Here is a 24193-nt window from a genome sequence, read left to right on the forward strand (position 1 = left end):
TAACAGCGTTTTCTGTTAGCAGTTCTGTCTGCGATTGATGCTAACAGCGTTTTCTGTTAGCCGTTCTGTCTGCGATTAATGCTAAATGCGTTTTCTGTTAGCATCAATTGCTGGGCGTGTAATTGAATGGCTCTCTGGTAACTTTGTTTTTGAAACTCTTCATGGTCTTGCCCCATTTTACTTAACCCTCGTCATATCTTATAGGGTCCAGATGGCCCCACCCAAATATTGATGCGTGATCCCTCCGTGACAAAAAGGTGGACAAAAGTGAACAGGCGAGCACTGCAGGAACTATGCAGGCAAACAGTTTTGAGATTTGTGTGTTTATGTATGTATGTATATATATATATATATATATATATATATATATAGTATATACACACAAAAGTTACTTAAGGTTTGAAACAGTGGAGGAATCCATGGCTGCTGGCTCCCTCAGCATAAATAGATCCCTGTTTTCACAGTAAAGACTGCAGCTTCACATGTGTCAAGAGAAGCTGAGTCAGAGGATAATTCCAGCTGTTCTCAGTTTAAACACCACTTTGAATTATTGTGCACAGTCTGGAAAATCTGCAAGCTAGAATGACAGATCGAAGCCATTTATCATCATATAGTCTCTTTTTTTCTTTCCTTAAAAAATGAATAAAATCATAAAATGACAGATTGGTACCTCACCTTACATGTTTATTTTTTTGTTTGCTAAAAATTACTTTTTAGGCTTAAATTGCTCTTGGTAGGAATTTTCTGCTTCTAAGTTTATACCTGCGTTTGGTCCAGTTCTCAGGAGAAAAAGAACTGAAATGATGCTAAATAGTCTTGAAGTTTTCTTTCTGTCTGTTGTTCTGCTGTGTTTTCTGAAGTCCACAAAGCTGAGATCTACTAGCAAATTCTAGAGTACACTATGAAGATGCTGACTTTTTTATTTTTTCCTTTAAAAATAAAGAAACTTATTATTTCATTATGTTATTATCGTCTGATTCACAACAATTTGAATAAAGAAATAATCAGAAATGCAGTTTTGAGCTTAATTTTCGTTATATATTTCTTCCATCATCAGTAAAATACTACAGGAACATGTTAAAAGCACCAAAAAAGACAAAAATGACTAGACAGTCACCTGTGACTATCCAGTTATACTGAGATTTCAAGCCTGAACTTTCTCTGGGCAGGATTTGTTATAAAGTTATAAATGTATCTGCCGTTTTACAGTCTTTACCCACAGAGAAGACTGAAAATCTGGAACTTTGCTTCCTTAAAAAGGATTTAAAAAGTTATCTCAAGCACTTGAGTCGAGGAGGTGACAGCCTTTAAAGCCATAAAGAGCGCTATATGGGAAGTGTGCATTCTCAGGTGGATTTAGGAAGGAGGATAAAAGTGAGCTTTGACATAGATGTATGTGAGGGAAGTCAAGCATGTGGAAAGAGAAAGTATCATGTTGAAGGCTCACAGAAAACATGAGCTTTAGCTTTGAAACACATCTATGGAGCCATTTTCTGGCTCTGAAGTCTCTATTCATATATTATATTAACGATAGGGCAGGCGTCTATACTGTTAGTACCTCGTTTGGGTTCAGTACTTCTTCACTGGCAGTGTGTTAACAATACGTGACTCTTTAGACCTGGTTCACCTAAATATTATTTGATTAGTTTTCAGTTCTGAAAGTGAATCTGCTGGTAAATCTCCTCTTTACTGATGCTGCAAAACACAGACAAAAGGTCTGAGAACCAAGAAAAGGAAAGCATCAAAACAAATAGGAATATTTTGATCAAGACCAAAGCTGAAGAAGACATGTGAGGATTCTTTCCTTTTCTGGGTATTTAGCTAATGTTCTGCTAGCAGGGTCAGTCTGAAACTTTAAAGCTGTATGGCTCTATATTTTCATAAGAAAATCTCCAAAGTGTTAAAAATGTTGAAGGTTTGGATTTCTTTCTGGAGAAGGGGAATCAAACTCAAACGCACAGGGGGCCAACATCCAAACACACCTTAGGTCGAGAGTCGAACAGGATAAACATTTATTTAAAACATTAAAACTACACTTTTAAAACTTTAAAACTTTTAACATATTTATGAAATAAATAGATATATAGCATTACCTGTGATAAATCTAGTGTGAATGCTGTAAGCTGAATTTGGCCACTGAAGATGCTAGTGATGATAGCCAGCTAAAATGTTAGCTAAATGCCAAATTAGCCTAAAAGCTGGGGGGGAAAGCCTAAATTAGCCAAAACAGCTGGTATGTGGCAGAAAATTTAGCCAAAATTTACTTTAAAAATCGGCTAAAAACAGCTAGCATTTAGCTGGAATACTAGCTAAACACCAAAATGGATAAAAAAAAATTGGAAAAAAGTCTAAATTAGCCAAAAAAGCTAGCATGTGACTCAAATATTAGCTAAACTCCAAATTAGCCTAAAAAATCTTAGTAAATGCCAAAATAGTTCAAAATGCTAACAGAATGTCAATTTTTAAAACTTTAAACTGTAACTTTTAAAATAATCATTAGACAAAGGCAGGAATATTATTCCAGAATAAATCAACTTAAACCTTAAATAACTTTCAATATTTTACTCTCCATAACAATATATTTATTTATATTGTCAGCAATTAATTTTCATTGGGGACCATGTGTGTGCAAATCAGGCCAAACTCTATTTTCCATCCTTTTGGTAACTCCAGTTCTGACAGAAAAAATGACATTTCTCTGTCATAAAATGCAACAGAATATTTTAAGATTCATCAATAAATGGTAAAAATAATAAAAAAGACTTTTTCCACATTCACTTATTGGTTCAACCTTTTATTCTGTGAGCTCGGGCATCTTTCTTCCTGACACGAGGAGAAAAAAGAGCATCTGCTGAATCTCTGAAGGGAGAATAGCAGTAATAGACAGCACTCCATAAATATTCAGTTCTGGTATTTGCAAGTCAATGGCATTTACTTGGAGAAAAAGCAGTTTGCTTTAATATCTGCTTTAGAAAAATGGAGCAGCAATTAAGCATGGAAGGGGAGCACCAACCTGCCGACTGTGTCAGATCCTGTGCTGAGCTGAGCAAAAGTAAATGATACGGCAGAGCACGAGCACAGAAATAAAACAAACAAAAAGGCGTCAATAAGCTGAAAGCCTCACCGCACACACACACACTTTTGACTGAACAACATCTGAATCTCGTACCGGTTACAGAAGCAGCACGAATGTGCTGATTCAGTTCTGGCAGAGTCACCGGCGTGGTGCTGTAGCCCACATCCACTGAGCTGAAACGCTGCATTCCAGCGAACACTGACAGGCCGACAGAGAACGCAGGAGCAGAAATACACACCGTCTCTGCATGCAGACCGATACATTCTATCAAATACTGGCAGCTCTCGTGAAATTTGTCAGGAAAAAAAAGATGATTTAATTGAAAGAACAAAGAAACAGAAAAGGAAAAGTGGAATATCTGAGCTGTAGGACATTGCACTGAAAGCCCACACAAAAAGCAGTTCTTCTCATCGCAAGACTCTGTCATCTTCGGAGGGCAGTGTAGATCATGCATCATCATGTAAGGCAGCTCTTGAACAGTGGTTTTATTACAGAATCAATGGATCGGCCTGCTGCTTGGGAGGTAAGAAAGAGGCGTCCCGGTTACTGAAAACAGTCCACAGTTCTGGCAGAAACTCAGAAACTCTTTGAACTCCCTTTCCATCTTTTAATTATGATTATGTAGTTTTTAGCCAAATTAAAAATAGGATACAGTGAGATAGAGTTCATCAAAAATTTGCCTGTGAGTTGTCGACAGAGCAGCCCCACCCCCTTTCCCGTCACCCACCTGTGAGCTTACAGCCCCTCACAACTCCAACCTAACTATTTTCTCATGACAGAGGACATATATAAAGAAAAATAATATTAGAATAGCTTTTCTGAGTATTTTTTCCATTCAAATTATTGTGAATAAGAAGCAGATGAAAGACGGCCATTTGAAAAGGCTCTCAGCTGTGACTGAAATCACTAGAATCTCCATGAACGTCTTTGTTTTCCTCATCTGAGCTGGAATCTGGATCAAAACTGTACGGCTGGGTTGCACCGATATTGCTTTCCGTTAGTGCTGCCACAAATGATTATTTTAATAGTCGACTAATCACTGATTATTTTTTCCGACTAATCGGGTCATGTGGAACCTGGATGTAAAGCACACATCTTAACCCGCGTTAGCTTTAAACTAACTAAAAGCTAGATATATAGTATTACCTGCAATAATGCTACTGTGAATGCTGTAAGCTGAATATGGTTGCTGGACGCTAGTGCTGATAGCTGAAGATGCTAAAATTGATAGTTAAAACCACTGAAGCTAATAGCTGAAAATGCTAAAGCTGATAGCCAGCAAAAATGTTAGTTAAATGCAAAATTAGCCTAAATAATGAAAAAAGCCCAAGTTAGCCAAAGCAGCTGGGATGCAGCTGAAATATTAGCTCAACTCCAAATTAGCCTAATAAATCTTAATAAATGCTAAAATAGTCCCAAAAGCTAGCAGAATGCCACTATAACTTTAAACTTTACAACAGTCTGACTCCATATAATATAAAGTAACGACTAATCGACTATTAAATTAGTTGTCGACTATTTTAATAGTCGATTAGTTGTTGATTAGTCGACTAATTGTGGAAGCCCTACTTCCCATTTTTGTTCTACCGCTAATGTTAGCTTGTGGTTGTGAGGGGCTGTAAGCTAGTGGGAGAGAGTGTGAAAAAAGGGTGATTGGAAACGCCCGCAGGCTCAGGTCTCATCCACAACTCAGAGGGGAATTCCTGATGAACTCCTGCCGCTCTGCAGAAACTATGTCCTAGAAAACAATACAAGTTTTATGATTTTGGCTAAAACAGCATAATCATAGTTAGAGGAACACTGGGAAAGATTTTACAATGGATCAGAAGACGACAGGAGTGGGACTTTAAGTCAATATGTCAAAGAACTTGTCTCTTACCAATTTATTCCAACAAAAATACCATCTCTTTCAGGAGTTATAGACACTCGTATCCTCGTATCTTTTAGAACTGTTCCCACACTGAAGGAACATCAAACCTTGACGTCCGTTCATCTTATCCTCCGATTTACATCAACCCCCCTAAAAGGCAGAGGGATGAATTACACAAATGAAGTCAACTGTCCGATAAAACCTAATATCATCGTAAAATAAAATCTGTGCTGAGCTTTACTGACCAACTCTCATGTGGCTAAAAGAGTTGGCTCGAGAGTTGATCTGGTTCAGAAGATCCAGTGACACAAACCCTTAAGGAAAAGTGAAACTTTTTCTCTGCAGACCATTTAATATGACATTAAAGAGGAGCCTCCTGCAGAGTTACAGGAGTAAATATGAGGAGAGGTCCATCGATTTTGGGCAGAGACTGGGTTTTACGGCTGTCCAGAGAACACAGTCTAGAGTGTCAGTTCTTCTAAACTGAACAATTTATTTGGTGGATTAAAATCCTGACAGGACGTTCGTTGAACGGCTAATGCGGCGGATCATCGCGGTGTCACTGGTGCAACAGACCACATCTGGCACTCACATCAACCAGAGAAATCCACCCAACCGACATTTTCCACTGACGCTACAACTGTGCAGCGTCATGGAGCTTAAAACTGGATCACTCAACAAAATACATTTTTTTGTATGTCTATTCATCTACATTTGATGGACATACATTGTTGGTTTCTCCAGTAGGAAATTGCTGCTGAAATATAGTATCATTGACTGGAAACATTTGTTAATCTGGACATATGCATGTTTATGTGTCCATATTTCTTCCTATTATGCTAATATAGGTGTTAAACTGGCAGAATTATGTATTTGAATTGTGTCCAACTTTTGAAGACTTTCTAAAAGTCTGAAAGTTGAGTGGTGGAAGTTAATGTTAAAAGCGTCTTTAAGTTGAAGTTTTACTTCATGTCTTTAACTCTGGAAGGGCGAATGAGTGACAAATAATCTCATTCCGCAAACGGAAACTGTGCTTTCAAATAAAAGTTGGTAACCAGTCTGACATGCGAAACCACAAATCTGAGAGTAAAAGATAAGACATTACTTCCATACAAACTCCATATAAATGTGACAGAAAAATAAATAAATTAACCATTAAAGAGAAAAAAATGCATCTCCCCTAACTTGCCCTTCTGCGTTCATTTATGCTCGCAGCACGCCCATAGGAAAAAAACCATGCAGGATCTCTGAGCGGTCCATTTCCCGTGGACCACTTGCCTGTCCCACCTGCCCATTTTTCATTTAGACAGCGACCCGTAAGGGAAGTTGTGACTCAGACTTAACTGAACGCCTCTGGGCCACAGTGTGCTGGAATGATAAAACCAAAGCGTACCGCTCGCTGAGTCCACTATGGTTTCTATATAAATCATTGCTGCTCTGAATCCACACACCTTTACATTTGTAGTCAAAATGCGTTAAGTGAACTTTATTTGTAGACCATGACACAAACCCGATAAAGTTCAAGGTCAGTTTGTGACGGAAGTGCTGCACCAGCAACCTGAACATGACAAAACGCCACTTGAAAAGGCGATTTCAAACAGCACGTACTTCACATTGGAGGCTCTCCGAGAAACATCTACCATCCAGCTGTCAAACTTTCAGGTAAAAAAAGCTTTAAACATATGTCAAAACTGTCACATGAATAAAAAATTTAAGAACAAACACAAAAAGTTCAGGAAAATGAGAAATATAAGATGAGAGTACCTGGTGTTCTTCTTCTGTGGTGATCCTATCCCACCATGGCCCGGAGGACTTGCATATCGTGCTGTGAGACTGCAAACAGAGCAGAACAGATGACAAACACACGTTAACACTGACGCTTAGGTTAAAATGTGAGTGAAAGTGGGACGAAATGCAGAGGAAAACGGAAACTAGCGACAGAGCGAAATGTGGTAATGGGAGCAGAATTTTCTCCTGATGGCTCACAGACGTGGAACCACCAGCGTATGAATAAGCCTTTCAGACTGCAGTTATGGGCTCTGCCGACATTTAAACTCAGAGGAAAACGGTCACAGGCGCAGCAGGCAGAGGTGAGGCAAATGCCCACAGCACCAGTCACAGTTATTCATCCACAGGCAGAACTTTGAGATCCTCACTGCTCCTCTAGTCTTTATTCAGGTCTAACAGGAACTGCAGTTTTGAACAAACCTCAGTAAATACATCCTATAAAAAAGTTAATTGTTAAGATGCGTCACACAGAAACTAAAACAAGCAAAAAGGAGAATGACATACTGCTATCTTTCACCCTCTGTGTTTCCATTGACGATGAAATTGTGTGTGATGGTATAAAACTCACATCTATTAAAAAAAAAAAAGTTTTGTCCTTGGAGGAGGTGGTTCTTAAGGCATTTCAAAATGGATATGAATTGGAAAACTTGAAATGGAAACAGTCCCTCCACTAATAACTGGACAACATGCTCAGAAGAGGTCCCACAGTGTCACACAGCTCATCAAAAGTTGAACATGTCATGCAGAATTGTTGGATTAGCAGGTCCTCTGTAAAATCACCAACCACCTTTTCCCATAATCCCTTCATCCATAGCCACTCCCACATAGCTTGCTGCTCTAAGGCCTGAACAAGACACTGACGTCTCCTTTGATGGGTGATGAGTGTTAGTGCCATGGCAGAGATTTGAATGTATATGCTCTAAATCAAAGTATTGTTTTCATAAATCACCGTGTTTATGAATTACTTATTGCGTGAGTTTGTATTTATTCGCATAGTCATGATTTAATGGAAACGATGTAATTGCAAATGTGAGGCCGGGTATTGTCGTGCATTAGGAGTAAACCAGGACCTACTGCACCAGCGTAGGGTCTGACAGTGGGTTCAAGGATTTCATCTGGATACCTTATGGCAGTCAGAGCACCATTTCCTAGGCAGTAGAGGTCTGTGCGTCCCTCCATGGATATGCCTCCCCAGACCATCACTGACCCACCACCAAACCTGTCATGTTGAACCACGTTGCAGGCAGCATAACGTTCTCCTTGTCTTCTCCAGACTCTTTCACGTCTATCACAGGTGCTCAGGGTGAACATGCTCTCGTCTGTGAAAAGTACAGGGCGCCAGTGGTGGACTTGCCAATTCTGGTGTTCTTGAGCAAATGCCAGTGGAGCTCCACGGTGCTGGGCAGTGAGCACAGGGCCCACTACAGGACGTGGGGCCCTCAGGCCACCTTCATGAAGTCTGTTCCTGATTGTTTGGGTAGAGACATTCACACCAGTGGCCCTCTGGAGGTCATTCTGTAGGGCACGAGCAGTGCTCAGCCTGTTCCGCCTTGCACAAAGGAGCAGGTATGGGTCCTGCTGAGGGGTTGAGGACCTTCTACGGCCCTGTCCAGCTCTCCCAGAATAACCACCAGTCTCCTGAAATCTCCTCCATGTTCTGGAGATTGTGCTGGGAGACACATTAAACCTTCTTGCTGCAGCACGTGTGGATGTGCCATCCTGGAGAAGTTGGACAAACCGTTCAACTTCTGTAGGGTTAAGGAATCGCCTCATACTGCCAGTAGAGATAATTATCAAGCCAAAATCAGCACGAGTGGAAAACCAGCCAAAAAAGATCAAGAGGGAGAAACTTGAAATGACCTCCACATGTAACATCAGTCCTGTTTGGAGGGTTTTCTAATTGTTGCCACTGAAGTGCTCCTGTTGTTAATTCCATGAACACCAATACAGCTGAAATTGATTAACGAGGCCCTCAGCTGCTTAACCAACAAGAACTTTATCAGACAGGTTTAATTCAATTCATGACAGGCCCAATAAAAAAGTGTTCCTTTAATTTTTTATGAGCAGTATATATACTATATTCTACCCGCGGAGGGTGAGAGGGGCGTTTATATATATATATATATATATATATATATATATATATATATATACAAACCAAAAAAACAAAATCGTAAATGAATCAGATATCAAATCGAATTATTGTCTAAATGAATTGTTTTACACCTAATATTGTTATATTGTTATTCTGATATTGTTTTGTCAGCCATGCTGAAGCTTTTTGATCTCTGACCAAAAAGTCCTGCATTGTTATTCTTGTTTTTGTCTTTTTTTTTTCTTTGCCATTTGGTTTTTGGTCAAATTTGAGGGAATAAACAATTGAATGAAACAATTTGGACTTCAAAAAGGAGGAGGAGATGAAAGGATCCAAATTTCCTCTCAGACAATAATGTATTGATAATAGCTCAGAACTGATTTTATAAACAGGCAGACTAACAATAAAGGAAAAGATGAGACGCACAAACACCTGGAGTATTTTAGACACACAAACGTCAGATCAATGAAACAAAAAGAAAAGACAAAGCACTAACAAACTCATTTCAAAACACAACTCAGCCATATCCACTGTCAACTGTTCTCCTTTCAGTATACCCCGACGCAAGTCAGCTTTCACTGATTTGTGGTTTGGCAGAGATTTTTACACCAGATCTCCTTCCTTACACAACCCCTATTTTATCCAGGCTGGGGACCGGCACAGGGAGCCCAGAATGAGGTGTCCTTGGGCTAAAGGACCCTCACTGTATGAAACTCCTCGGGAAGCGAAAACAGCCCTACACTCAACCAACTGAGCCATCCAGCCTCCTCACTGTCAACTAAAGTCCTATAGGGACAGCCTAAGAGCAAGATTAAATAGAAAACCTAGAACAACAGGAAGCATGCCTGCAGGAATCAGAAAACTTTCAAATTAAAGTTTTACAATCTAAAGAGCAACATCTCCTAAAAAAGAAAAAAATAATAATAAAAGTTCAATTCACCCAAATAGACTTCCAGCTCTCCAAAAGCAAAAAGACAAAGTCATTCTTTTGTTTAACTGTAAATCCACTGGAGCATTTCCTGGACCTCTCTCATTTCAAAAGTTCCACCAGACTTTACCTTTTTGGCCTCCACCGAACAGACGAATAGACACGAATGAGCTTTTCTCTCAGGAGGATGACGATAAGAACGCTGTGAGTGTGAAAGAGCCTCCCCGGCATCCATGCAGAAGCTGACGGGCGACAGAGGAAGCAGTGAACTCTGGGAACAAAATGCTCTCTGTTGTGTGTTGGTGGGCAGACGGTTTGACGTTGCAGAATAAACATGCAAAAACAGACTATCGGAGCTGGTGAATGAATGAATGACGCAGATCCACAGGGAATCTTCTCACTCATACCTTTCAACGGGAAAGTCCGGATTCTCCGGGAAACTGAAGCAAACGAAGCAGTAATTTCATTCTTTTAGCTCATTTTGGATTTATATTTTTCATTTTATGTTAGTGGAAGTGGTGTCAAAACAAATATAAAAACCTACAAAAACATCACGGAAAAGTTTCTCAGTAACTAATTATTTGTCAGTGGTGAAAAAGTATAAATGAACAGAGGTCTTAAAAAGCGGTGCATGATTGTGGCTTATAATAACAAATTCCTTTTTATTCCTTTTTTTTATTTTGTTTCATTGCTGGAAAAAAAAGTGCAATATGTCTGGATTGTGAGAAAAGAAGAAGAAAATAGCATAACCTGCCTTAAAGTGGATACACAGATACCAAACCAAATTGAAGATAATTGACAGAATTATAGCTGAACTTTAACTAAAAGGTTAAAATGATTTTTTTTTCAAATTAGACTAAAATCAACCTTAACTAAAAAGATGAAATGTCAGAATAAAATATTATAAAAAATAAGTAGGAAAGTCAAAATTCAAAATGTAAATTTTCACAAAATACTGAAAATGTACTATAGTTAATTTTTTATTATAATTCCATAAAGAAATCTTTATTATTCCGTGTTCAGACATGTGTTTCTGTAGAGCAGTTTTTATTTATTTATTTTTTAAGTTTTATTTAAATATTAAAGATTTTCAAATCTACTTTTGTTTATATATTTCAAATTCTGTCAATGTAATTATTTTATTTTACTTTTTTAAAGAAACGACTTTTTTTACTCTTTAATCTAGATCTACCTCTGTTCTAACTTCACAGTTTTCTTTCATATATAAAAAGAACCCTGTGACAGACTGGCGACCTGTCCAGGGTGTACCCCGCCTTCGCCCATCAGTAGCCGGGATAGGCTCCGGCACCCCCGCGACCCCGAAAGGGACACAGCGGTCAGGAAAATGGATGGATATAAAAAGAAAGTTTGTTATTGTTGAAAAAGAAAATGTAATTTGTACAAACATCGAAGTTGACTCTTGTACGGTGGCCCTGAAGTCCAAATCACAGCAATACAGACAGATAGTTAGATAGATAGATGGATGGATGGATGGACGGACGGACTGACGGACCAACAGACAGATAGATAGATAGATAGATGGATGGATGGATGGATGGATGGATGGATGGATGGATGGATGGATGGATGGATGGATGGATGGATGGATGGACGGACGGACAAACAGACAGATAGATAGATAGATCCCCCAGAAGAGCACACGTCAAAAGAACTCTGCCAAACCAAATGTTTGGATCAGTTGCAAACCCTGAGTAGATACGCTGAAACGTGGACAACAACATATATTTGTTCTCCCAAGCAAATCCGAAAATGGAAACATGTAGATTGGGTTTTTGAAGTACGAGAAGAGCTACTTTGTAATGCCTGAGGGGCGGTTCCACCAAGAAAAACCCACCAGACTCCAACATCTTGACTAACCAGGGAAAGACCCATTTGTTATCCGGAAGTACAAGTAGAGAGGAGGATCTCCTGATGTGAGACGTTCTACAAACAATTTTACTCCTTAGGACTCTCCCAGACCTCTGCTAGAGGATCTCATTTGGTGAACTGAAATTGTGTAATAAAAATGTTTTCTTCAAATCTCTTTAGTCCAAAGTTAAACAGTTTTAAACAAAGCAGTGAAAGCCAAAGAGGTTTTTTAAAAGCCAACAGAGTATGAGATGCACAAGTGCACATTTCAGGAATAAATAAAGACAACTGCCTGCACTCCACCTTACTTGGGTTGTTTATTTGACACATCACTCCACCCCGAGTAAAGAAGGAAACCCAAAACATGTCATGACACTGAGGTCAAGAAGGTGGATGTCCTTTGAAATGAGAAGAATTTAAGCTTCGGCCATTTGTCTCAACAGGGAGTCTGATGGATCTCAGATCCAGAGAGACTAGTGCTATAGGAAGTCCAGAACAATGATTACAGACACTGAACAAGACATTTTCATACTTACATTTTACAACTGCTTGACATTGAGTTCAAAGTAGGAGTCCTTATGTCAATCACATAATCAGAATTCCAGCACGATGACATAGTTTCCAATTCGATTGGATTTAGATGTCGTATCCTGTTCAGCCCGTGACCTAAGGTGTGTTTTGGATTTTGGCCCCTTGCGTGATTGAGTTTGACACTCCTGGTGTAGGCTGTTACTCAAAATCAAATGACTCGGAATCAGATTGGAGCCAAAAACTACGGATCCGGCCCTTCACGACATTTGGTCCAGCCCCCAAACATTATCAGAAACCCATGATTTTATTTTTCTTTAATATGGCCACATGATCGAGAAAAAGAAAGAAGAAAAAGCTTGGGGCTAAACAAGCTAAATTTGGCGGCTAAAAACTGCCTTACCAACAGTACCATCAAACAGTACTATGTGTTTTCTTCAACAAGTATCTTGTTATCAACATGGTAATCAGGTCATGAGGACAATATCATCAACACATCAAGAGGACAATATCAACAACAATCTGTGTTATTTACCAGTTCATGATGGCCGCAACATCACCGAGTCATTTCCACAGAAGCAAACTCTGTAAAACACACCACGCCGCTACGACTGTACCTATGAGACACGTCCGACTTGGCCACGCTGCTGGCTCTCCCATATGGCACGCGGCTCTTCCTGTCGCGAGATGCAGGCGTAGGCAGGCGTGAAGAGCGCCATACCACAGGGTCAACTCGCTCGCCCCGCGACATGATGAATTACCCAGGGAGGGATTGCAGTGCCTTACCCGGCCGGGACCCCTCCCTGCTTTCTAGAGCTCCGAAAGCCCCCCCGTGCCTCCGGGCTGTCGCTCACTGTCCAATGGGGAGTTCCCCTTTGACACACTTCTCATCCCTGACCCCAGAGACAGCGGTCACACCAGCAGGTGCTGTCTATAGAAAGCTCGCCATACGCCACATGTCTCTAAATGTGAGTGCAGATCGTCATGCAGTCAATCCCCATGAGCACCATGCAGGTATTTGACCAAATTTCAGTTTAGTGTTCACATCCAAAGACGGTGATCATCAAACTGAGATACAAGCAAACCTGTCAAAGAGAATGAACCTCAGTATAGATCAGGAGTCAACCTTTAGCAGTAAAAGAGACATTTGAGCTCGTTTTCTACTGATCAAAACCTAGAAGAAGCTGGATAGTCTTACCTTGGTCTTTAGGATATTTGAATTTGGATTCATGATTTTCTTTTTTTTTAATAGCATTAATTATATCTATTTTTTGGCACAAACAAAAGCGAAAATATTTAAAGAACCTAACATCTCTCAAAATGTGATTTTTTTTCATGTTTGACAGAAGCTCAAGTAACTTATTTTCAAAATAAAGACGCTCTGTACCAAACTGGATCATCTCAGTGCAGCTCTGGACAGCTAGTAACCAATGTTGTGGATGAATCAGAATGGAGAGGAGAAGGCACAGTATACTTTCTATGTCACAAATACAGTATTTTTCAAACAATATTTTTGCTTCTCCTCCTGAATCCCAAGTTTTTAGCAAAGAAATACTAAAAAAAAATACATTTTAATTTGAATTTTCTTTATGTCTGCTCGCCATCATCAAGAAAAATGCTACAAAAACATGTTAAAACACCCAAAACATAATTCCAATTTAATTGTAATTATTAAATTTTAGTGTCTGATTATTTTTATTTTCTAAATATTCTATGTTAATATGTTTACATATTATTTTCCAATTGAGAAATAAATTTACAGTTTCCTTACTGACAGAGGTTTGACAATGAATAGAAGCTCTGACAGTGATATGTGTGATATTTTAGAATTTCAATGAGAGAATTGTGAATTCCCTGGTTTTAAAAAGTTCTACCGTTGCTACTGTTGGTTTAGAAGCTAAAATGACCAAAGCGTACAGCAGTACAGCCACAGGGGGAGTAGCTAGAGGAGAATAAATGAGGAATACCCCTAATGTACATTTGAAGGAGCAAAGATCTGGAAGACTTTTGTTTTATTTAAAACTTATTGACAACTCAGGGAGACCTCTGGGAACCTTTTGAAAAAAGATCAAAAGATGATCAAAGTGCAACTTCAAATAATTTGTCCTGTTTGTTTTCTTTCTGTTGTGTTTTAACTGTAAGTTGTTGTTTTTTCTGTCTGGAGTCAGAGCCGGAAGTTCATAAACACACCATCTTCTCCCGCTGAAATAAAGATTTTAGATTTTTCCCTTTATCCACATAAATCCTTTCAATTCAAAAGTAATGTGCATCAAGATGCTGCCCTTTGCGGCGTGTTGTGGATGTGTGAGAGCTCCGTGCACCTGTTGCACAGGTGGGAGTGGGGGTGTGAGCGTGAAGACAGCTGCTCCTCCAGTGACCCTGACACTCGTATAAATACACATGAACTACCACCACTTCTACACTGCAGATCTGTCTCACACAAACACACACAAAGAATCCTGATCATGTGTAAAATGTCAAACCTTCCTTTCATGTTCCTGCAAGACCTTTTCAGTCCAGTTGGGTCACAGGTCATCGGGAGGTCAACTCTAAAAAAAACTGCCAAACTTCATAAAATACCAAACATGACAGAATGTTAAAATCTGTTTTATTAGCCTTCTTGAAGCAGCTTTTCTGCCCTCATTCGCTGTGAAATTGTGAAAATTAGATTTGCGATACCAAATTTGCCTGATGGAAGCACGATAATTTTGAAAAAGTGTGCATGTATCGAAATTTACATATTTTGGAAAACTGCAATGGAAACACTTTTTTCTCTAATTACCGTATTTTCCGGACTATAAGTCGCGTTTTTTTTCATAGATTGAATGTCCCTGCGACTTATACTCCAGTGCGACTTATATACGAATTTTTAAAGATGAGATATGGACCGTAAGTCTAGAGTGCCCTCTTATGGTGATCTATGCAATTACTTTATTTACTTTAGTTATTCAGACGTGACACAGAGGACGAAGAATTTAAGGGATTTAGTGATATGGAGTGAGATTGCGTGCAATTAATTACAGTAAAGATACAAAGTTGATGAGTTCTTGAGGCTATAGTTAAATAAAACTGTTATGTTATATAAATGCTACACCTTTTCGTTTTTTTCATGATGCTAATATGTGAATATGTGTTGACACATATTCAGCCTGTTTTCTATTCACTTATGAATGTTATAACTTACCTTCCAGGATGATGTAATATCGTTTTTTTCAACCAGTTTGTAAAATAAATTACTTGAAAAAAATGCGACTTATACTCCAGTGCGACTTATGTATGGTTTTTTCTTCTTCATTATGCATTTTTTGGCCCCTGCGACTTATACTCCGGTGCGACTTATAGTCCGAAAAATACGGTAAATGAGTCATGACCAACAACTGGACAACACACTCAGCTGCACAGAGGGCGCCAAAAAGTACAGCATAATGGCGCATTCACATCAAATTTCAGTGTTAAGTTATTGCATAGATGGGCTCTGAGGTCGTGTGGTGTTGATTTGGCCGTTTCTCCGCGTTGAGCAGTAAATGTGACGCACATCAAAAGAGAGGCAGCAGACACGAATTGCATCCGGTGTGAACGCACCATCATACAGCTCATTAAAACATGAGCGTGTCATATAGAACTGTTGGATCTACAGCTACTCTGTAAAATCACCAACCACGATTTCCCAAATGGCTTCATCCCTTGACGTTCCCAAGTAGTTTTCTGCTCTATGGCCTGGATAAGACACTGACGTCTCCTTTGATAGATGATGATAAGCACTAGTGTCTTGGCAGAAATGTGAACGTATCTACTGTAAATCAAAGTATTGTTTAAATCCGTCATTTTTTAATGACTTATTTGTGTGAGTTTGTGTTTATTTGCATTAATTATGATTTAATGAAAACTGTGCCAATGCAAACCTGTGTTTTTCCGACATTTCTAGAATTTTGATAAAGTTTGAGCATATATGTGTAATGGAAACGCAGCTACTGAGTTGAAAACAAAAAAAAGAGACAAATTTTACCTTTAAATCTGAACTGATACACTTGATAAACTGTAAAAACTCAAAAAAATAACTAAAATCTCCTCATCATTCTGACTGATTGGCTAAAAAAAAAAACAACCATTGTGTTCAATTAGTCATCATTAAGTTACATGGTGAGCTGTCACTTTCTGATTAGCTGATAATAAGCTACAAAATATCTGAGACAGACTTGAAGAAAAGCAAAAAAAAAAAAAAATAGGAAGCTAAATCAGGGAAAAACAAAGTTATACTCTACAAACTACAATGAAAAAGCTAACGAAGTCCACAGTGGTCAAAATAATTAAATAGGAACCCCGTATGTCAGAGTGGGAGAGATTCCTGGTGGATTGTTTGTGCTCCTGCTCTTGGCCGTGGACCACGCCTCTGGCTCATCATCTTGTATCTCAGAGGAGAGGGTCTCTTCTTCATGTGGGCATCCCTGAAGTTTCTTGTTTTTTTTCCCGGAATCAGGTTTTTACTGGGATTTACTGAGACTTTCTCCCTCTGTACAATTACTGGCATGAAGCCCAATGAGGCGATTATTTTATGTTTTGGGGTATATTAATAAAATTGAATTGAATTACTTCATGTTAAGTGCAAAATACAATCATCTTTTTAAAGAAATTATTTATATCTTAATTCTGATAGATATCATCCAAAACTCAAACTTGCGACATAGTTTCACATTTATGTCTCCAACAGACAAATGCACCAAATAAAAACTATGTTATTCAGAGATGACCTCCAGCTGAGCTGACCCATGCAGAGCCCAAATCCTTCATCCAGACACGTACATTAAAGTAATTCCTGTCCACATTTCTAAAGCACAGAGTGGCTCTACAGTCAAGCCAAAGCCAGTGAGCATGTCCTCCTGACGGTCTCACATACCTGGACTGCATGTCGTGTGTTTTGAGGCTGCTGGTGGACGGTCCGCTGCTGGTCTGCTGGCTGAGCTCCACCAGAGACTGGTAGTACTGCTGCTGTTGCTGCTGCTGCTGCTTGTAGCGTGATAGAATGAAGAAGAGGCCCAGGATGCTCTTCAGGTTGCCATTTCTGATCTCTGGAAGAACAAGAAAGGGGGAGAGGCGTTGAAGCTGGATATGTTTGGCTTCATCGTGTTGTTATTTACAGCATCCACCCTAAAAGATCCAAAAACTTCTCATGGGACGAAATAATTTCAGAAGAAGTGGCTCCAAAGTTGTTCTCCATCTGCTTGAGACACAAGTGCAGTCCTGTGACGGTTAAGATAAATATTTTCCAGACTGTGTATTGTGTCTTTCAAACACCATAAAATGAGCACATGGTGACAAATCCCTGTGGAGTTTGAGCTCCGGAGCAGCTGTTGTGCAGCAAACAAACCATTCTTCACTGAGCATTATACACCAGCTTTGTCTAGTGTCAATTACAGAGACTGTATACAGTCGTGTAAGCGCTCACAGTTCTTCGCAAATCATTGAGACTACTGCTTACAAGAACGTCCGACTGCGTGAGTTCTACACTGAAACATCTGCTTACAGGAAGGAGCTCCCAGCTGATGCATTTCAGAGGAACACTAGAACCTCTGGACTGATGCACAACTGGTTGAGCTGGATGATGCAGAAACTTCCGTCTCTGCTGAACTCCAAACCCGATAGCCAAACGGTTCCCCTTTCACAGTAAGTTTGTTAAAATCATTAGTTACAAGAAACTTGCTCTAAAACTACTTTAATCTCTACTGGTTGTTAAAAAAACCCATCCTGACCATGTTCCACTTTTGTATAACAGACTGTACAACATGCACATTACAACAGCAGCTTCAGCACTAAGGACTGTAAGTCTTAATAATGTCTGCAGGTTAGGATCTACAAAATACAGTAAGTTCAGAAAAGTGAGTCTGTTCTAGGTGTGGATTGTCAGAAATTCTGTCTCAGACAGACTTGGACTCTAATCAGAAAACTACAGAAAAAGAAAGTGGAGATATGGATGGATTCATTTATCCATGAAAGGACGGATGGATGGATTTTATTTGGATGAATGGAGGAATGGATTCATTTATGAATGAATTAATGAAGGAACAAATTAATGGATGGATGGATGAATGAATGAATGAATGAATGGATTTATGAATAGATGAATGAAATTATTAATGGATGGTTGGATGAATGGATTAGTTTATGATGAATTAATGAATGAATGAATAAATTAATAAATGGATGGGTGACTATGAATTAATGGATGGATGAACCTATAACTTAATGGATGGATGGATGGATGGATGGATGGATGGATGAATTTATGAATGGATGGATGGATGGATGAATGAATTTATAACTTAATGGATGAATTTTTGAATGAATGGATGGATGAGTGGATGAATATACTAATGAATGAATGGAAAGATAAATGGATGGATAGAAGGATGGATGGATGGATGGATGGATGGATGGATGGATGAATGAATTTATGAATTAAGGGATGGATGGATGAATGTATAAATTATTGGGTGGATACAGGAATTTGTTAATGAATGAATAGATTGATGAATTTATAAACAAATGGATTCATGAATTAATTAATTAATTTATAAATGAATGGATGGATGGATGAATGAACAAATGAATGGATGGATGTATAGATTGATGCACACGTGGATGGATTAATTAACGCATGCATGGACATAGTTATGGTTGGTTGAATAAATGGATGTCTGTATGGATGTGTTTATGAAAGGATGGTTCGATTGATTGATGTACACATCCATGATGAATGGATGAATTTATTGATGGTTACATGTATATCTGTGTGTATGGATGAATAGATACAGTAGCTGTATTCATGCTGGGATGAATGAATCATAAAAGCACATTCAGAGATCTTTCTGCTGCTTCATCACAGGGATCACTGGCTTTGGACCGGTACTGGGACTGATTCTCACTCCAGCCGGTAGTTCTTTTTAGTCATTATTTTGTCATGACCGTTAACTGCTTTGAGAAGTGAAGGACTGCGGCTGCAACTGTACAGTCAGCAATCCTCAGTGAACAAGCATTATGGGTAATGAAACTTAATCTTCCATCTAACAGGTACATCCATCAGTGAATTCACCTGTGAGCGGTCCAACTCAAGTTAGTTCACGTAGTGCTTTTACCACATTCATTGACTTAACTAAATGTATTTAACAAACCAAATCTTTAGCTGCACAAACCAGAGAGGCAGTTCATGTTTTCTGAGATCATTTTCAATGTATTTATCTCATACTGCCCGCAGCAAGGTCGGCGTAGCTCTGCTGGTCAGAGAGAAATGCTCTCGTGGGGATATTTCCAGTACTCCAACACCTACAAGCAATGACTCTGAAAAAGGCTTTTTTTTCTGTTTACTGATAAAGAGAGTCACGGCCAAACAGGGCAAAATGCAAGAAACAGAGAAAACATTGTTTGTAGTAAAAAGCAATATGGGTCTATTTTGAGTAATTTCTTTTCTACGATCAGCCACAGACGTAGTCTTTGTTTCTATCAAGGGCTAAATCTGATCTAAATGCCCTTCTTGTCTGCTTTAACAGAGTCCTTTATGAACATTTTTGACAAGATCTTTGGCTCAATCGCAGTCACAATGATTTAAAATCTGTGTGTTTGTGCAGATCGTGAAACGACTAAAAACACTCACATGATGGAGGGAACAAACAAGCACACAATCCTAACTCACTTAAAGCGGAATGACCTGTACCTGCATTCCAGAACAGTAAGTCACATAAGAGCACAACACTTAGAAAACTTAACACAACTGGAAATTTGATTTAACTCATGACCCAGTAAATATTTGATGCATTTGACTGCGTTTGCTTATGTCAAATAAGTAGCTTTTGAGCTAAAATTCAAAATGATTTTGTCTTTTATCTTTGTTGCATAAATTAACAGGGATAAATGGAGTAAATACATTCAGTGTAGAAATCTCAGGAACCTGTGGTGGAGGACCAAAACACAGGAGGGCAGAAACTTAAAACATTTAATAATAAAACTGAAACATGACAAGAACCCATGAAGAACCAAGACAGTGACAGAGCAGATGACCTGACAAGGAAAAACTGAAAACCAGCCATTTAAATAGACCGAGGTCAAAAATCCTCACAGTACCCCTCCCCAAAATGGCAGATCCCAGATGTCCAGAAACAACACTTGCCAGGAGGGGAGATGTAGAAACAAAATAACTCAGAAAACATGCAGGGTTTCTGAAGGCAGACTGATGTGAGGGGTCTCAGAACCACTCAGAAACAGGCGTAAAGGGGAGGAGTCTCCACTGGAACAGACAATACGGCTAAGGGGGAAGAGTAGCAACTCTCCTCAAGGACAGGGAACATGAAGGAGTGGTCCTGGTGACCCTCCAGGAACATGAAGCTTCAACGATGGCCTTGACAGAAAACCCAGCAGCAAAAATTCCCCTGCTGGGTCTAAGGTGGTCATTCTGTCAAGAATAGGTGGTGGATGAAAGACCCAGATGTTGTTGGCGGAAACCAAAAACATTTAATAAATGAACTAAAACGTGGCAAAAACCATGGGAGCAACAAAAGGGTGACCTTGCAAGGAAGTACTGAAAAGATTTAAATAGACTTAGGGTAATTAATAATAAATAGCACACGCTAACATGTGGAACAATAGACATTTTACTATGACTGAAAAGGTTCATCAAGGCGACTGAGGTCTACGAGTTTGCAAACTTCCTGCAGCAACAGGATCCGTTCAGCTAACTGAGTTCACTTATGCTGTAGGTGTTTCTACATCAATTTGTCTTCCAAGTCCGTCCATAAATCATGTTGGATTGCAAGATGTAAATTTATGGCATGAAAGCTTTTCACATGCTGGCAGTGCGTCTCTAATGCTTCTCGTAATCGATCAATTGCTTTTAGTGTTGTGCCCACAAAGAATTGTGGAACTGGGATCATATTTGGATTCAGAGAGGATGGTTTAGACACTTTGCTAAAGGAGAAGATGGAAAAAAACAGGTTCTTGTTGAATGTGACCCTCAGTGAGGATCTTTGTTGTGAAAGGGGACCAGGACAAACTCAACCTTTGATTGCACCATCACAGGTTCATTGATACCATTGGTATCAATGGGGTATGAATGGGTGAAGGGGTTGTAGACGGATGACTAGTATCAGCAACTGTTATTTCAAATAATAGGACACGATCCACTGTTCTGGCAGATGCAGAGACAGTAAAATTCAATAAAGGCTACAGAACTGAAGAATTCTTAGAGAACATCTTGATCATAGAAAACCAATTAAACTCTGACAAAAGATAATACTATTTTCACTTTTGCTAAGAAGTAGAGAAGGAGAAACAAACATGACTGTTAAGGTTTAACGTTTTCTGTTCATCTAAGACAGACGGGTTTGAAAGCACCAATTAAACGAAAGCTATAACGCATAATTGCACCATCTGAGATCAAGTAAGCTGAACTTTATTGTGAAGAGTAGCTTTTATTACAGGTTGTCCACACGTGTTACAACACATTAAGAACACTCCAGTGGAAAGAGACGTCAGTGATCTTGCTGGAAGCCCTCTTGAATTCCCTCATTAAGAAGAGTTTTCCGGAGGCTTTTGACCTTTTTTAAGACGACAAATGTTCCTACAGCAAATGATCGCATTTCAGCTCGTAAACTACTTCATGTTGTCGGTTTTAATATTTTTTGTTGGCGTGACTTTTAGTGGGTAGATGTTTTATCTTTACAGCAGAATCATAAATGTCTCTAAGTGTGAAAAATAAAATAAAAACTCTGAACAAAGCTGGTTTTAAAGTTTTAGGTTCGCAAGCTCCAGATTTGGACTGATCAGTCATGATGCTTTCCATCCATGAAACAAGGATGGGTTTTATGACGGATCGTAACCTGTTTCAGTGGAAACGTCTGCAGGCGAATCAAACGCACTCCGCAATAAGATGGTTTTTCCGGAGACGCTGGTTTACAGCCTCCCCAAGAGGATACAAGCAGATTCTCTGTGGAGGTTATTGCTATAAGTTGGTTCCTATATGCACATCAAACATCCAGCTTTATTTAATTCCCATGGCTCGTAAAAATAAATAAGCCTGAAAGGGCGGAGAAGATCTATTTAGTCCTGAGAGGGCTGTGCCATGCCACAAACGGAAAGATGGGGAGAGGAATGACATGCATCAGCAGCAGGGTAACCCGAGAGCCCAAATATCTACAGATCCACTTTGCCATGCCAGGCTCAGCTCGTCACTTTGCTGTTTTTAGAACTGTTTCTGGGGTCAGTGTGTCAGGCCTTCGGACTATTACAGCTGTTTGGCAAATCGGGCTGACATGCACCTCTGTGATGTTTAAAATGAAACCATGGCGGGAACAGGAAGGCAGTTTTGCTGATGATTTCACGCGGACCTTAAAGATACAGTGGTGGTAGAGTATGTGGTAGAAGTAAAGAGTAAGAAGCAGTGTTACATTAAAAATCATTTCTTGAGAACATGGAGGCCTGGATTTGGCTTAACTTAAATCCACAAAGAATATATTTAAATGTGATTTTCTGCCAATAGTACAAAAGCCTCATTTGGGGTCACAGTGAGCACGTTCACACCGTTCACACCACCTCAGCATCATGCGTTTAAGCAGACACCTGCAGTGATGATACAGTCTATGTTACACGTGTCAAAGTCAAAGGCCCAGGGGCCAGATCCGGCCCTCCAGATCCTTTTATTTATTGTTATTAATGGCCCAGTGTTTTCTAGCGCTTATTTCTAACTTGTATATTTTTGACAAAATACATTTTTATAGAGAGTAAAATATTGAAAGTTATTTCGAGTTTATTTATTCTGCAATAATATACCAGGGAGACCCAGACTTGGAACCCCTTGTGGGTTTATTGGCAGCAGTGTGAAGGGTCTTGCCTAGAAAAACCTTTTTGGGAAGTGTACCCAGGTTTCCTGCACACTAGTCCTACTGAAGCCTTTAGCATCCAATTGGTCCAGAGTTTATGCTGGTTCTTCTGGATTTATCGTCTCTTAGAGAATCTTCAGTATATCGTGAGGTTTAGGTATAAAATCTGTCAAATGTTATCCATACTCTTTTAGAGCATAAACTATAATTATAGTGTGAGACCGCTTAAAGCTTAGTTTGGTAAATATTCAATCGCCACACAGGACATCTGTAGAGACAGCGATAATAGTAAAACCATGTCATGTGCACCACAACTGTCAGGATGGATTCATTCCCACCAGCTTTGAGTGTGTTTTGAAAATGAAAAAGACTCTTTTCTTACAACATCTGAATAAATAAAATACTGGAGTTTTAAAATTCAAACTACAAAAAGTCCCCTCCCATCTCTCTCTTGATTTAATCAGCACATTTCTCATGCCATCCATTGTGTATTGTTTGGCATCCTTACCTTCTGCTGAGAGCCCTTGTACATTCACTCCTCTGGCGTCCAGGAAACTGAGGCAAGCGTCCACATTCTCGATCTGTGAAGACGACAGCAAGCAGTCAGCACAAAGGGGATGTGGAATGTGGCCGCTATGTCTTGTGGCGTAGCGCTCAGAGAAAGGGGCAGATCAGCATTATTAGCCATAAAGCACATCTTTGTGTAGTTATTACCCGACCCCCATGTGACCTTGGGACCCGGCTGTATGACTTACTGACCACGGAGGATTGCCACCTACACAACTCCATGCATATGGATTTACTGACACTGAAGGGTGGCACATACTGCCAACAGGCGAGTGAATCTAACAGATTAAAACCAGAAGTTTGTCACAGACCCAGATGGAGCTTTTACTCTGAAAGTGTCGGATGCATCAAGGATTTCTGTGGATGGAGGCTTTCTTTCCTTCCTGGACAGCAGCTAACAGGCAGTTTCATTAGCAGCCAACATGCCCGGAGTCCCTTTATGACAAGGTCGAGAGTCAGAGCGCTCACTTTCAGCAGCGTGTAAGTAAGTGACACAACACTAGGCAGACCGGACAACTCAGCCAGATGTCCAGCAGCGACGATGATTCATGAGCTGCAGCTCGTCTTTTCCTGCCTGCTTACTCAGTGTTCATGTCTCTTCAATAATGAG

The 24193-nt window shown here is 39.5% G+C and overlaps 1 protein-coding gene across 12 annotated transcripts in view; it reads right to left on the minus strand.

Moving 5' to 3' along the window:
- nav3 (neuron navigator 3) overlaps positions 1–24193 on the minus strand; it is a 435160-nt gene that overhangs the window by 98927 nt on the left and 312040 nt on the right. For all 12 annotated transcript variants that reach the window (XM_036210349.1, XM_036210350.1, XM_036210351.1 and 9 more), the window contains 3 exons: positions 23525–23597; positions 17049–17220; positions 6711–6779 (listed from right to left, as the gene is read on the minus strand). In XM_036210349.1, coding sequence (XP_036066242.1) covers positions 6711–6779; positions 17049–17220; positions 23525–23597 — 314 coding nt within the window. The remainder of the gene's footprint in view (positions 1–6710; positions 6780–17048; positions 17221–23524; positions 23598–24193) is intronic.

Source organism: Oryzias melastigma, linkage group LG23 (genome assembly GCF_002922805.2).
Source record: "Oryzias melastigma strain HK-1 linkage group LG23, ASM292280v2, whole genome shotgun sequence".
NCBI lineage: Eukaryota > Metazoa > Chordata > Actinopteri > Beloniformes > Adrianichthyidae > Oryzias > Oryzias melastigma.